At 36.7% G+C, this 14,725-nt stretch overlaps 1 protein-coding gene across 3 annotated transcripts in view; it reads left to right on the top strand.

The window, feature by feature from the left end:
* GLG1 (golgi glycoprotein 1) overlaps window positions 1-14,725 on the top strand; it is a 148,283-nt gene that overhangs the window by 102,652 nt on the left and 30,906 nt on the right. For all 3 annotated transcript variants that reach the window (XM_023741903.1, XM_023741904.1, XM_023741905.1), the window contains 5 exons: window positions 3,204-3,419; window positions 9,384-9,587; window positions 10,469-10,540; window positions 11,289-11,472; window positions 14,099-14,313. In XM_023741903.1, coding sequence (XP_023597671.1) covers window positions 3,204-3,419; window positions 9,384-9,587; window positions 10,469-10,540; window positions 11,289-11,472; window positions 14,099-14,313 — 891 coding nt within the window. The remainder of the gene's footprint in view (window positions 1-3,203; window positions 3,420-9,383; window positions 9,588-10,468; window positions 10,541-11,288; window positions 11,473-14,098; window positions 14,314-14,725) is intronic.

Genomic DNA, 14,725 nt, shown 5'->3' with positions numbered 1-14,725 from the left:
TCACACACCTTTTGCCATGGAAGCAGACTGCCACATCTTTCTCCTGCAGAGAGACTAATAGGTTCGAACCACCGAACATGTAGTTAGCAGCAGAATGCCTTAACCACTGTGTCACTAGGGCTTCTTGTCTGCCACTAGTCCTCTTTTTAATACTGATTTTTTCTGTGATTGAATTACAAATGATGGAATTTTCAAGCTGTTTTTCTTTTTTTCTTTCACATTTGAAACTCATCTCTGTTGTGCTCAACAAAACCTTTTCCTAGAAATATATTCATAGCACTCTTTTTAGGCATCACAGACAAAGCATTCAAGGTTAAACTGAAAGAATTGCGTTCATCTTGACTATTGAAGATCTCTGCTGCCTCTGAAGCCGGTGTGAGACTATTTACTTAAAATCTCAGGTTTGCTTCTTTAAAAGTAAACATGATTTTCTGTCTTGAATTGAGTTTTTGCTTGGTCTGGATTTGATACTGGAGTTAGACATGAAAAGAAGAGACCTGGTTGCCTAAAGGATGATTGGTGTGTGGCTGTGCCCTTCACTCAGCACCTTTTCGAAAAGGAGATTGTATTTGTTTTGTGCAGTGTGCATACTTAAGAGAGAGAGTGTAGTAGGGGAGAATAGTCTGCCTCTATTGGTACTGAAGGAAGAAGTTCAAGATGCACTGAAGGCACTGACGAAAAATAAGACTCCAGGAATTGACAGAATACCAATTAAGATGTTTCAAGAAATGGATGGAACGCTGGAAGTGCTCATTCATCTGTGCCCAGAAATTTGGAAGACAGCTACCTGGCCAGCCAACTGGAAGAGATCCATACCTGTGCCTGTTCCAAAAGAAGGTGACCCAATGGAATGCGAAGTTACCAAACAACATCATTAACATCACATGCAAGTAACATTTTGCTGAAGATAATTCAAAAACAGTTGCAACAGTACATCAACAGAGAATTACCAGAAATTCAAGCCAGATTCAGAAGAGGACATGGAATGAGGGATATAATTGCTGATGTCATATGGGTGTTGGCTAAAAGCAGAGAATACCAGAAAGATGTTTACCTGTGTTTTATTGACTATGCAAAGGCATGTGCCTGTGTGGATCATAACAAATTATGGATAACATTATGAAGAATGGGAATTCCAGAACATTTAATTGTGCTCATGCAGAACCTGTACACAGACCAAGAGACAGTTGTTTGCACAGAACAAGGGGATACTGCATGGTTTAAAATCAGGAAAGGTGTGTGTGTCAGGGTTGTGTCCTTTAACCATACTTATTCAATCTGTATGCTGAACAAATAATCCGAAAGCTGGTCTGTATGCAGAAGAATGTGGCATCAGGATTGCAGGAAGACTTACTGACAACCTGCAATATGCAGATGACATAGCCTTGCTTGCTGAAAGTGAAGAGGACTTGAAGCACTTACTGATGAAGATCAAAGACTACAGCCTTTAGTCTGGATTATACCTCAACATAAAGAAAACAAAAATCCTCCCAACTGGACCAATAAGCAACATCATGATAAATGAAGGAAATATTGAAGTTGTCAAGGATTTCATTTTACTTGGATCCACAATCAAAGTCCATGGAAGCAGCAGGCAAGAAATCAGAAGACATATATATTGCATTGGGCAAATCTGCTGCAAAAGATCTCTTTAAAGTGTTCAAAAGCAGATGTTACTTTTAGAAGTAAGGTGTTCCTGACCCAAGCCATGGTATTTTCAGTTGCCTGAGATGCATGTGAAAGCTGGACGATGAATAAGGAGGACTGAAGAAGAATTGATGCCCTTGAATTATGGTGTTGGTGAAGAATATTGAATATGCCATGGACTGCCAGAAGAATTAACAAATCTGTCTTGGAAGAAGCACAGCCAAAATGCTCCTTGGAAGCAAGGATGGCAAGACTTTGTCTCACGTACTTCAGATGTGTTATCAGGAGGGACCAGTTCCTGGAGAAGGACGTCATGCTTGGTAAAGTAGAGGGTCAGTGAAAGAGAAGACCCTCAACGAGATGGATTGACACGGTGGCTGCAACAATGGGCTGAAACATAGCAACGATTGTGAGGATGGCGCAGGACCGGACAGTGTTTTGTTCTGTTGTACATAGGGTTGCTAAAAAACAAATAAAACACTCCTTTCTCATTTATGTTCAGAATAAACATTTACATCTGGCTCGTTCCTGTAGTTAAAACTGCAGTTTTTGTTTATTTTTAATTGCCCCAAGTGCAATAGACTTTTTCCAAACAACCTTCTCTGCTTTATCTTTCGAGCTTATAACCATATAGGTACGTTTCACATTTTTATGCCTGAACTTCAGATTTTTTTTTTTTTTTTTCTTTTTTTGGCAAGTTTGCTTAATTAGCGTTTGTGGCTTGGAATGTACTTTGAAGGAACACTAACCAGGTGGAACCACTCTGTTTGATCTGCTAGATCATGTGTCTTACACCACCCAAATTAGGTTTGCAGTGGCTTTCCTCTTCCCAAACTTCTTGCCAGACTGCACTAAACATCATTTTAAACATGTTTCTGTTCCAGACCACAGTGGTTAAGCTTGGATTCTGCTAAGTTCAACAACACATGTTGAAATCCTTAGTTAATTCAGAACACATTAATATCATGTCAAGAAGCAATATAACACCTTCCCTCCTCCCCTCCTCTTGGCCTTGTGGTTTACCTAACTACAGTAGTTTGCTGGTATAGTTTGGCTTGGGATATGCAGCTGGACTTGAGTTCTGCACCTGTTTTCCAGGCCTACTCCCTAGATTCATCTCCTCACTGTCCACTGCATTCTTTGCATGGTTGTCTAAAGGAACCATCCTAAAGCTATAGATGTGAAAAGCTTTTTTTACTCCATTTAGAAGTGAGCTCTACCTAAGCATTCGGATATGTATTTTCTTGCAAACCATGTTAATCAGGTATTTCCTAGGTACAATGATCTGAGTATATATGACACACTAGTTTTCATTAAAACAAATATATTTCTAAATGTTTTCCTTTTCAAATAGCCATTCTTTTTTTTTTTTAACTCTTTCTAGTATTGTGTACTGTCTTACCCTTCACCAAAGTTAAATAGCCATTCTTTTTTTCTCCCAAATAGAGAGATGGGAAAATCAACAGTAAAATGTTGGACATTTTCTCTTTCATAAAAGTTGCTTGATGATATAAGTATGGAATACTTGTGTAAAATGGCCACTTTGTTTTGAGCAGATTAAAGAATGTGCTGATGAACCAGTCGGAAGAGGTTACTTGGTTTCCTGCTTGGTGGATCACAGAGGCAACATCACCGAGTATCAGTGTCACCAGTATATTACCAAGATGACGGCCATCATTTTCAGTGATTACCGTCTAATCTGTGGTTTCATGGATGACTGCAAAAATGACATTAACATTCTGAAATGTGGCAGCATTCGGCTTGGAGAAAAGGTATCTACCACATTGACTTCGCCAAAGGGGTATTATGAACGTGATAAATGAAAGCTTTGTGTAACCTGCATGGAAGAAACATAGGACTAGAGATAACCTTAAAGTTGAAATTAAAGAAGTTGTTACCCAGCAACCCCAAGAACTGAGGCTAGTTGACCTGTGGGATGCATTTCATCTATTTAAAATATATTGCTACTGTGTGGGGAAGTAGAAAAATTAATATCTGCTAAGAGTAATGTTACCTTCAAAATATTAGACGAGTTGGTGGTTACCTATAGTGTTCCCCTGGCAAACCATTTCAGTCTTGTAGGAAATGAACTTGGATTTGGAGAAACTGGAGTTCTCTAATCTTTTTCTATTTAAACCTTACTGTTTTTGTTGTTGTGTGCTGTCGAGTCAAATCCGACTCATGGCAAACCCTACGTGACAGAATAGAACAGCCTCGTAGGGTTTCCTAGGCTGTCATCTTTATGGAGAGCCCTTGTGGCTCAGTATTTAAGAGCTCGGCTGCTAACCAAAAGGTCAGCAGTTCATATCCACTATTTGCTCCTTGGAAACCCTGTGGGGCCATTCCACTCTGTTCTGTAGGGACGCTATGAGTCGGAGTCGACTCAGTGGCAATGGGTTTGGTTTCTTGGGTTTAATCTTTACGAGAGCAGATTGCCAGGTCTTTTCTCCTGTGGAATGGCTAGTGGGTTCAAACTGCTGACCTTTCGGTTATCAGCTGAACACTTAACCATCGTGCCACCAGGGCTCCACTTAACTATTACCATAAAAAAATTACTTAGCAAACACATTAGTTGTTCTGCACCTATAAAAGGAGATAGTTAAATTTTAGAAATTTTTAAGATATATGTAAGTACTTTTAGCTTTCCAGAATAAATGTACTCTGTAAATGTGATATATTATTATCTTCATCTCAGAATAACTGGTTTTAGTAAAGGCAGAAAAGAAAATAACTACCTTACTAGTTTCTTCCTTCTTAGTTATATCTGATCTTATTTTTTGACTTATTAGTATGGTATCCAGAAGGTCACAGTGGAAATTTGGCCTGTTTTATTCCTAATTTGTTTACTCAGTAGAAATGAAAGAAATTCTGGAATAGTAATGGATGCCAGTGGGAGAAGTAGTCTGAGACCTGTGGCATGAGAGATTAAATGCTGCTGCTCATTAATCCACTATTTTGGAAATGTCATAAAATAAAACCCATTGGTTATTTTGTCCTCTGTTCATTGTAACATAGTTTGTAGGCTTCTATCACTGACAAAGGGGGATGTTGTTTGAGCTGAGTACCCCAGTTCAAATGAAGGGTTTAATGCTAGTTATTGTCTGGCCTGATTGTCTCTCCTTCATATCAGCACAAGGCTCCATCCCTTTTCACAGGGCACTTCTGAGTCAGTCTCGAGAGCTTTGTGAGCTTGGCATAAAGCTTTCAGGCAGCTAAAGAAAGGCCAGTTTTAATAAAAGACAGATTTTTCCTTTTCAGCTGACACGAGAGGTGGCACAAAAGCACCTAGGTACTTGGTTGACTTTATTTAGAGTGTTGGAGATTATATCCAATTCCAAACATCACTGTTTTAAAATCTCCACATTAGTGTAGGAAACACAGTTTTCAGTGACCAGTGGTGACACTTTTCACATTTGTGATCCGTGGTCTGCAGGGTAGAGTAGACCATTATAACTGCCCTCTCTTTGTAGCAGGTCTTCTCTATTGACCACCAAGGTAATAGCTGATTAGCTTTTCAGTAGCTATCTGAATTATCAGTATAAAACCTGTTTTCACCTGCGTATCCGAGTTACTAAGACTTCAGTGACTGAAATATTTACAGAAAATAGTACTGCTAGAGCCTAAAGGCATGACAGAAGTGAAGATTATTTTTTCAGCTTTGTTAAAAATAACAAAAAATATTTCTGTGGACCATCAAAATGCACATTTATGTCATTTTCATCTTTTGATACACCAGTTAGGTGAAGTTTCACTAGTCAACAGGCCCCCATTCTAGCTCCAAAGGCTTTCTTGTCTTTTTGGAACAGTGAGGTGGACTCATGCCTGTACTTCTGAAAAACTATGTTCCTTTCCATATAATCTACTCTTGTGCTACAGCTGAGTTTAAAAATGAGGGAGGTATGTGCTCAGCTTTTCTGTTTAGATAGAAAAATTATCCTGAAAATTAATGAATTGGCAACCAACCACAGAAAAGAACTGGCTCATCAATTTAAATTTACTGCTGTTGAAGCTTGAAAACTCTATGACTGGCTTTGAACTGACCTATTCCAAAGGTCAGAGGGCAGACAGGGGTCATGGTTAATCTGTCTGTACTCTGACTCTATATGAACATATAAATGTAATGATTTTTTTAATGTTTATATATATAAATTTTAAAACAAACAAGACATTAATAAAACCTTTAGAATTTTCTAAATGAATTTTTTTTTAAATGTAGTTTTAAAAAATTGTAGTTTTAATTTGCATTTCTCTAATGGCTAATGATTTCGAGCATTTCCACATGTGTCTGTTAGTCGACTGAATGTTGTCTTTGGTGAAGTGTCTGTATCCTTTGCCCATTTTTTAATTGGATTATTTGTCTTTTTGTTGTCAAATTATCAAAGTATTCTATAGATTTTAGCCAAAAAATTTTTTTCCAATCCGTAGGTTCTTTTTTTACTCTTTTGGTGAAGTCTTTTGATGAGTGTAAGTGTTTAATTTTTAGGATCTCCCAGTTAATCTAGTTTATCTTCTGATGTTTGTCTATCGTTAGTTATGTTTTGTATTCTATTTATGTCATGTATTAGGGCCCTTAGCATTGTCCCTATTTTATCTTCCATGATCTTTATTGTTTTAGGTTTTGTTTTTAGGACTCTGATCCATTTTGAGTTAGTTTTTGTATATGGTGTGAGGTATGTGTCCTGTTTCATTTTTTTATGGATGGACATCCAGTTTTGCCAGCACCATTTGTTAAAAAGACTGTCTTTTCCCTCATTTAATGGACATTTGTCCTTTGTCAAAGATCAGCCGACCATAGATGGATGGATTTACATCTGAGTTCTTGATTCTGTTCCATTGGTCTGTGTGTCTGTCATTGTACTGGTACCAGGCTGTGTTGACTACTGTGGCTGTATAGTAAGTAGGTTCTGAGATTAGGTAGTGTGAGGGTTCCTACTTTGTTTTTTTTTTTCCAGTAATGCTTTGTTTATCTGAGGCTGCTTTCCTTTCCATATAAAGTTAGTGATTGGTTTTTCCATCTCATTAAAGGGTGCTGCTGGTATTTGGATCTGGATTGCATTATATTTTTAGATTGCTTTGGGCAGAATTGACATTTTCACAATGTTGTCTTCCTATCCATGAGCATGGTATGTCTTTCCGTTTATGTAGGTCTCTTTTGGTTTCTTGTAATAGTGTTTTGTAATTTTCTTTGTATATAGGTCTTTTACGTCCCTGGTTAGATTTATCCTCAGGTATTTTATCATCTTTCTAGGGGCTATTATAAATGGTATTGTTTTCCTGATTTCCTGTACAAAGTTCTCTTTGTTGGTGGATAGGAATCCAACTGATTTTTGTGTGCTGATCTTGTGTCCTGCTAATCTGCTTAATCTTTCTCTTAGTTCCAATAGTTTGCCATACAGTCTTTATTGTCAAATATTTGCATACATTTCAGCTATATAACTCAAATGGACTAAACTTAAAAACTCAGAGACTCTAGGGACTGAGAAGAATTCCTGAAATTTCTTTATTTGAAGAAATTATCTATCTGAAAGTTACAATGAATGAAAACACCTGATGGAAGTGATGTTATGACCTAACATCAATATGTGGTGCCACAGTTGCCGTAATTAAAATTCAATCTTAGATTCCTTAGAGGGTTCTCAAACCATGGTGCTGCTGCCTTAAATCTAATAAGAAGCAAATGGAGCCATTAAGAAATATAATAGCCCTAAATATTTAATCTTACTAGTGGCATTTTTAAAGCAATTAGAAGCCTTAAATATACAGGGAAACACTTAGCCAACTCATTACATGGAATCATTTTTTTTTACCATCTAATGCCAGAATTAAAGTCTGAATCTAAACCAAGAGTTGATGATCATGCTCTTATTTTCATCCTCTTTCTGATGCTTGAGAACAGTCATTCTCAAAGTATGGTCCACAATCTATCAGATCCTCTGATCAAACAATGCAAGTTGTTTTTTTGATTCCTAATAGGCAAATGTATGGTTTTATAGGCTTTGATTTTTATATGTGGTTAAAAGCTAATTGCTAGTGGCCATCTCTGTTATTACAGTCCACTACAATTTGGTATAGGACATTGTTTTATAACAAAATCATACTTACAATAATCTCATGTATAATGTAAATAGTAAGTGACTGATATGTTTCTTTACAAATCTTTGTTATTGTAGATTTGTTTTACCTTTGGGAAGTGGAAATTTGTTGGCCTTGCCTAAGGAGGCCAAAGTCAGGAAAACTTGAGGGTCACTTATAAATTAGGAAGAAAAAAAAGAAGCCTTACTCTGAATTTCTGGGATTTGTGTCCACTTTCCTCTGTCCTTACCTTTTTCATCTGTTCAGAATTGTTCACAAGAAACCCTTTCGGTCTTTCCAAGTTTCTAATCATTGGATAGAATCATACAGCTAGTGAGAAAGGTCAAAGTACAGATAGAGAATGGGAAAGCACAAGAATCCGATAATAGAGTGTGATTTGTAGTCCTTTTTGGGTCACTTTTACTTATTTTTTGCATATATTTTCAATATCTCTTTATTCAAATATATTTTCTTATGCCCCCTCCTTTCTTTCATAAAAGGTAGTGTGCTTTATGTATACTATCCTGCACCTTGCCTTTTTGCTTACTATGGTGAAGGTCTTTCCATATTAGAAATAAAAATAGACCAGAAGGAAAGCTGCTTTATTTCTTAGTTTCTTTCTTCCTTTTGTTCATGGTATTCTGTTGTATATTTGAACCATAGCAACACAATTTTTGTTATGATGAGTATGTATGACTTAGGCAAATAGGCAGGTTTTTTTCATATTGTACTTCAGCTTTACCTGTACAATCCTTGCCTTTGGCCCAAGTCTATATTTACACTTGAAGTCTGTTTTTCTCAAAACCCAGTCCCTCTGTATATAGCAGGCTTTCTTCACTAGCATCCTGGAATCTACAGATTTTTAGAAAGAAGTTCCTCAAGTTGTTGAAGCATATTTTCTGAGTATGGAAGATTAGGACTCTTGAATAGAAAATATTTAGGGAAAGTTTCTCATATTTTGGATGAATGAATGCTTGTAGTTGCTATGGGGATGATGCAGTGTACAATTAAAGATAATTGGATGTTTTTAGGAAAACTCCCAAAAGTAGTTTGTGTGAATGGTGGTAATCGTGTTAAATTCATGAAGATAAATCTAAAATATCAAAGTGAGTATTACAGATTGTACATGTTGAGGTATTTTTGGACAATATAGAGTAGAAAAAGGAGAAAGAGGGGTCTCTATAACATCTTTTTTCAATGGATTTTGTGGTCTGGTTGGTTGGTTGTTTTTAAACTTGGCTATTATTTGGGAAATGCCTACTGCTTAGAGATAAATGAACAGAGATTTCCGCAATGTTGTTTCAATATTGACATGTACTATGATCAGAACATTGGACTGATTTCATTTCTTAAAATTTTTCTGATATTTTAGACTTTAAAATACTCAGGTTCCTACTTCTAATGTTGACTACATGTACTTGATTTTCCCAGGATCATTGTTTTCATTTGTAGTATGCAAATGAAAGATTATTGAGAGCATTTTCTTTGATTTTCACAAGCAGTTGGCTCCCACTTCATCTCTCAATAGAACATCAATAAGCTAACTATGTATTGGAGGCTTTTTTAACCTTTTTGTTGATTTCTTTTTTTTTTAACCAAATGATGTTTATTTGAAACTCTTTGTGGTGAATGTTTTAAAGTATTAGGTATCTTTGTTATTTTAGGATGCACATTCACAAGGTGAGGTGGTATCATGCTTGGAGAAAGGCCTGGTAAAGGAAGCAGAAGAAGGAGATCCCAAGATTCAAGTCTCTGAACTCTGCAAGAAAGCCATTCTCCGGGTGGCTGAGCTGTCTTCAGATGACTTTCATTTAGACCGGCATTTATATTTTGCTTGCCGAGATGATCGGGAACGTTTCTGTGAAAATGTGAGTCAGCTCAGAAGCTGTTATTCTTTTCCTCCTTTTTAAAAATATTTTTTATACTGTATTGCAGAATAACTACCACAAACCCACACATATAGAACAGCCTCTGAAATGGAAAGTGGAGTTGGTCCCAGAGTACCAGAAAATATTAGGTGCTCAGCCTTGACCGTTTAACTTCTGGTTGACATTTGACTTTCTGATAGTCTCCACACCTTATTTTTTCTGCTCTCATCTTCTTATCTCATTTCTTTATTTCAGTTCCTGAAAGTCTCTTACTGGCATCTATTCCATGTCTAAACTTTGTTACATTTACATATGTACAAACACATACACACACACATATACATATATACACACACATATTTCACAGGTTTGGTTTTCTTATACATATTTAAATTTATATGTTTTGGCTAAGGTAAAGAGTACAGCAGGTGGCTAACTTTTAAAGCCAAATCCATGATTACTACCTGAAGATCCTATAGGACAACTTTCTAACACTTTAAATAGAATAATCTCCATCCTTACAGCAAAGAGCGTTAACTTGTATAACCTTCCACTCTGCCCTCTGTTTTGAATTAACTGCTATAACTATCAGAGCTACTGATTAGAGTTTTCTTAACTCTAGCATAAAATGATAAGAAGGGAGACTCACTCTGATGCTTCTCTCTGTTTACTAATTAACAGTATATCTGGGAACAAGTAGCCAAAGATTATGGGGAAAAAGTTTTCATCTTTACTGCAATCACTTGTCATTCAGAAGTTGCTAGATTTTTTAAGTGGCTGAGTCATTTATCTAAAGGCTTAGTTCTACTATATGAGATTGTGGATAGTGCCCAGCATAGCTACTTGGCCAATAATAATAATGTCTGTGTTCTGGCTTATAGACACAAGCTGGTGAAGGCAGAGTGTATAAGTGCCTCTTTAACCACAAATTTGAAGAATCCATGAGTGAAAAAGTAAGTATTATTTTGAAACAAACCAATATTTTATTCATTCCTCAAAAGCTTTTACAAAACCTCTCAAACAATATTTTTAAAAACTCATACCAGAAATGACTGATATCCTTACCCTTTTCAGAGATGATATACTTGGATTTTAGAAGTGAACCAAAGCATATTTGGCTTGAACCAAGAAAACGAAGCTCTTATTTTGATATTGAGACACTAGGTAGCCTACTTTGAGAGTAAAATTGGAGAATTTTAAATCAGAATCATACTGAGGCCACCTCTAAGTACTCAGGAAGTTTATGGTAACCAAACTAATGTGTTTCATAGATAGCTAGCCATTTAATTTTTCAACTCTTGTCTCATTACTATTAGTCCTCTGTCCCTGGATGAATGTAAGAATCTTTTATAATTTTTCAAAGTAACTATTTTTGGTTTTGCTGTTCTGCCATTACTTTCCTGTGCAGCTAAAGAAGTATTTTTCATTTCAGTTTCTTTTATTGTTACTATTGATTACTTGTATTTTAAAAGTGTAAAATGGAACTTCCATACTGTTAGCCCAGTTGCCACCCATTTACACCAACTTCACACTTGTGCTAAATTTTAACCAAACTTAAAGGTAGGCATTTTGATAATAGCCACATTTTCGGACATCTGCCATGTGCTTGGCTGTAAGTCTCCGTGCTTTTCTTGAAGATACATGTGAACAGCTGAGCCACATGAGTGGCCTTGCAACTCTCTTGCTTCATTCTTTCCTCAGTGTCGAGAAGCACTAACAACCCGCCAAAAGCTGATTGCCCAGGATTATAAAGTCAGTTATTCATTGGCCAAATCGTGTAAGAGTGACTTGAAGAAATACCGGTGCAATGTGGAAAACCTTCCTCGGTCCCGGGAAGCCAGGCTCTCCTACCTTCTAATGTGTCTAGAGTCAGCTGTACACAGAGGTAATTTTATCCTTTTTGCTCCTTTTTGGATTCACACTGGAAAGCCTTTTGTACTTATAAATGTTAGTTTCCTCCTATATTGGCTCTTTTGAGTACATCTGTGCCTTCTAACCAGGGAGCCTTTCTTTGTAAGCACAGCTCTGGAAACTGAAGACTTGGTATCCATAAGTCTTGTTGAATGTACTTCCTTTTAGCTCAACAATTCCCAGTTTCATTTTTCTTTACTTTTTTGCTTTAAAAAAAAAAAAAAAGTATGTTAATCAAATCTAAATATTTTAATTTTTTAAATGCATATTGTGCAATATTTTTAGGAGAGTCAGGGTAGCATAATGATTTAAGTGGCTTTGGGTCAGTGAGACATGGGTTCAAATTATAGCTCTATCACTACACTAACTGCTTGGATGACCATCATTTACATTTCTTAATCTCTACAAACCTCATTTCCCTGTCTATAAAACAGAAATATTACCTACGTTGAAGAGTTTTAAGGATGAATGAGGTTAATTAAATAGTGCTGATAGTAAGAAATTAAACAATAATGGAAGAAAGAATTGCCCCCACAGAGTCAGACCCATGGTCTCTTCAGCCCAAAAGTCAACCCTGACAGAAGAACCAAGAAGGATGCATAGTAGGTCAGAGTCATCTTTCTTATTATCAGCTGCAGGCTGCGAAGATGAAATTCCTAGCTCTTATTGAATAAATGGTTCTGGGACAGTTGACTAGTGATTAAAAAGTTAAGTGGGGAAAAAAATCAACCTAAATCTCAGAACTTTTTGGTGAATTTTTTTTTCATATTTAGATAGAGGAAGACTCCTAAACTTAAAAAGTGATAGAATAGCAACTAGAGACAATGCATGGTCTTGGATTGAATACCAAAAAAAAAACAAATTGTAGTATCTCCGTATAATGAAGTAATACTACTAAGCAATAAAAAGTAATGAACTGATACACGGATGAATCTCAAAGTAGTTATGTTGAATGAAAGTAATCAGACAAAAAAGACTATACTATATGATTCCATTTATATAAACTTATTTAAAAAAAAAAAAAGATGAACTGGCAAGCTAATCTATAGTCACAGAAAGCAGATCAGTGGTTGCCCAGGGATGGGCTGGAGGGAATGGAGAGGAGCAGAAGAGAGAGATTCTAAAGGGATATGGGAAAACTTTCACAGCTGATAGATATGTTCAGTATCTTGATTTTGGGGATGGTTTCACCAATGTACATATATATATCATAAGTTAATAAATTATATATTTTAAATATGGACAGTTTATTATATGTTAATTTTACTTTAGTAAACCTGTTTTTAAAAGTCTCTTTTCTTCAGTTTTCCCAGCTAGCACTTATAGCTCAAGGAAAGGGTGTACGTGTGAGGGGCATTTGGGGGTTGGTAGTGAATATTTGAAGTGCAGTCTTTTCCACAAGCTTTAACTGTGTGAACGAGCAGGGATTGTTCTTTGGCTTTCATTTTTTTCCCAATAGTTATCTTATTAATAAGATTTCCCTTGGCAAAGCATTTGCATTATTAGTTCAGTAGTATGATATCTGTATAATGCATTGAAAAGGCAAATGATTTGTTACATATATATTTACCATAATAAAAAAAAGGAAAAAAATCTAAAAAATAATAATACAGACACTGACAGGATAAACCATAGTCTCTAGAGCCTAAGCCCATTTTATGCTTCTACAGTTTTTGCCAAGTTCTAATTCTAAGCTTTTCAGTTTAGAGAATAGCATGACTAGTATATTCTACTCCAGGCAGAAACATGTACTTTTTTTTTCAATGGTGGTAAAATATATATAGAAAACATTTGCAGTTTCAACCATTTTTACATGTACAATTCAGTGACATTAATAATACTCACCATGTTGTACAGCCATCACCACTATCCATTTCCAAAAAATCTTTTTCATCATCCTTAACAGAAACTCAGTACCTCTTAAGCAATAACTCCCCATTTTCCCCCTCCCACTGCCCTGCTCCCCCATAACCACTGATAAAATTTAGTCTGTATGCATTTGTTACAGATATTTCATAAAATTGGGATCATACAGTATTTGCCCTTTTGTATCTGACTTATTTCACTCAGCATAATATTTTCAAGGTTTATCCATGTCGTAGCATGTATCAGAACTTCATTTCTCTTTATGACTCAATAAGAAACGTGTTCGTGTTTGGTATACAGTGGTGGCTTGCGTGTTGCTATGATGCTGGAAGCTATGCCACCAGTATTTCGAACACCAGCAGGGTTACCCATGATGGACAGGTTTCAGCAGAGCTTCCAGACTAAGACAGACTACAAAGGAAGCCCTGTCTACTTCTAGAAATTAGCCAGTGAAAATCCTATGGGTCACAACAGAATATGGTCTGATATAGTGCTGGAAGATGAGCCCTCTAGGTTGGAAGGCATTCAGAATACAGTGGCTACAACAGACTCAACCATACCAACGATTGTGAAGATGGCGCAAGACCCGGCAGCGTTTCTTTCTGTTGTACGTGGGGTTGCTGTGAGTTGGAGCCAACCCAATGGCAACTAACAACAACAACAACTTTTGATATGTAGTGATTCTGATCCTAATGCTCATTCTCCAAAATATTGTGACTTATCTCCTAACTTAGGGCGACAAGTGAGCAGTGAATGCCAGGGGGAGATGTTAGATTACCGACGCATGTTGATGGAAGACTTTTCTCTGAGCCCTGAGATCATCTTGAGCTGTCGAGGGGAAATTGAACACCACTGTTCAGGATTACATCGAAAAGGGCGAACCCTACACTGTCTGATGAAAGTAATTCGGGGGGAGAAGGGGAACCTTGGAATGAACTGCCAACAGGCGGTAAGGAGAGGTTTTTCTACTGCCGTTATTAATGTCGTATTTTATCAGCTGATGAATCTCTTCCTGATACTGTCTCAACTTGCTTTATCTAGGACATTTTTTATATCAGTGAACGTAAGGTACTAAGAACCAACGCAAGGAATATTGTTTCTTCAGGTATATCTTAGTAAGAATGTAGAATTTGCTGCAGAGTAAAAGTTTGAACTCATAATTAATAAAAAGAGCTATATACTTAGATAGGTAAAATGCATTGTTTGCTAGTGTTTTTAAAGAAAGGGTAGCTTGACCAAGGCCTCCACCGGACTGCGTCCAGTACAACTTAGATGGTGCCTGGCTACCACCACTGACTGCTCTGACCAGGATCACAACAGAGGGTTCTGGACAGAGCTGGAGAAGGATGTAGAGCATAATT

The sequence above is a fragment of the Trichechus manatus genome, unplaced genomic scaffold (assembly GCF_000243295.1).
Source record: "Trichechus manatus latirostris isolate Lorelei unplaced genomic scaffold, TriManLat1.0 scaffold00194, whole genome shotgun sequence".
NCBI classification, from domain to species: Eukaryota; Metazoa; Chordata; class Mammalia; order Sirenia; family Trichechidae; genus Trichechus; species Trichechus manatus.
Note: the sequence above shows the minus strand (reverse complement) of the source record. Positions and strands in the feature narration are given on the sequence as shown.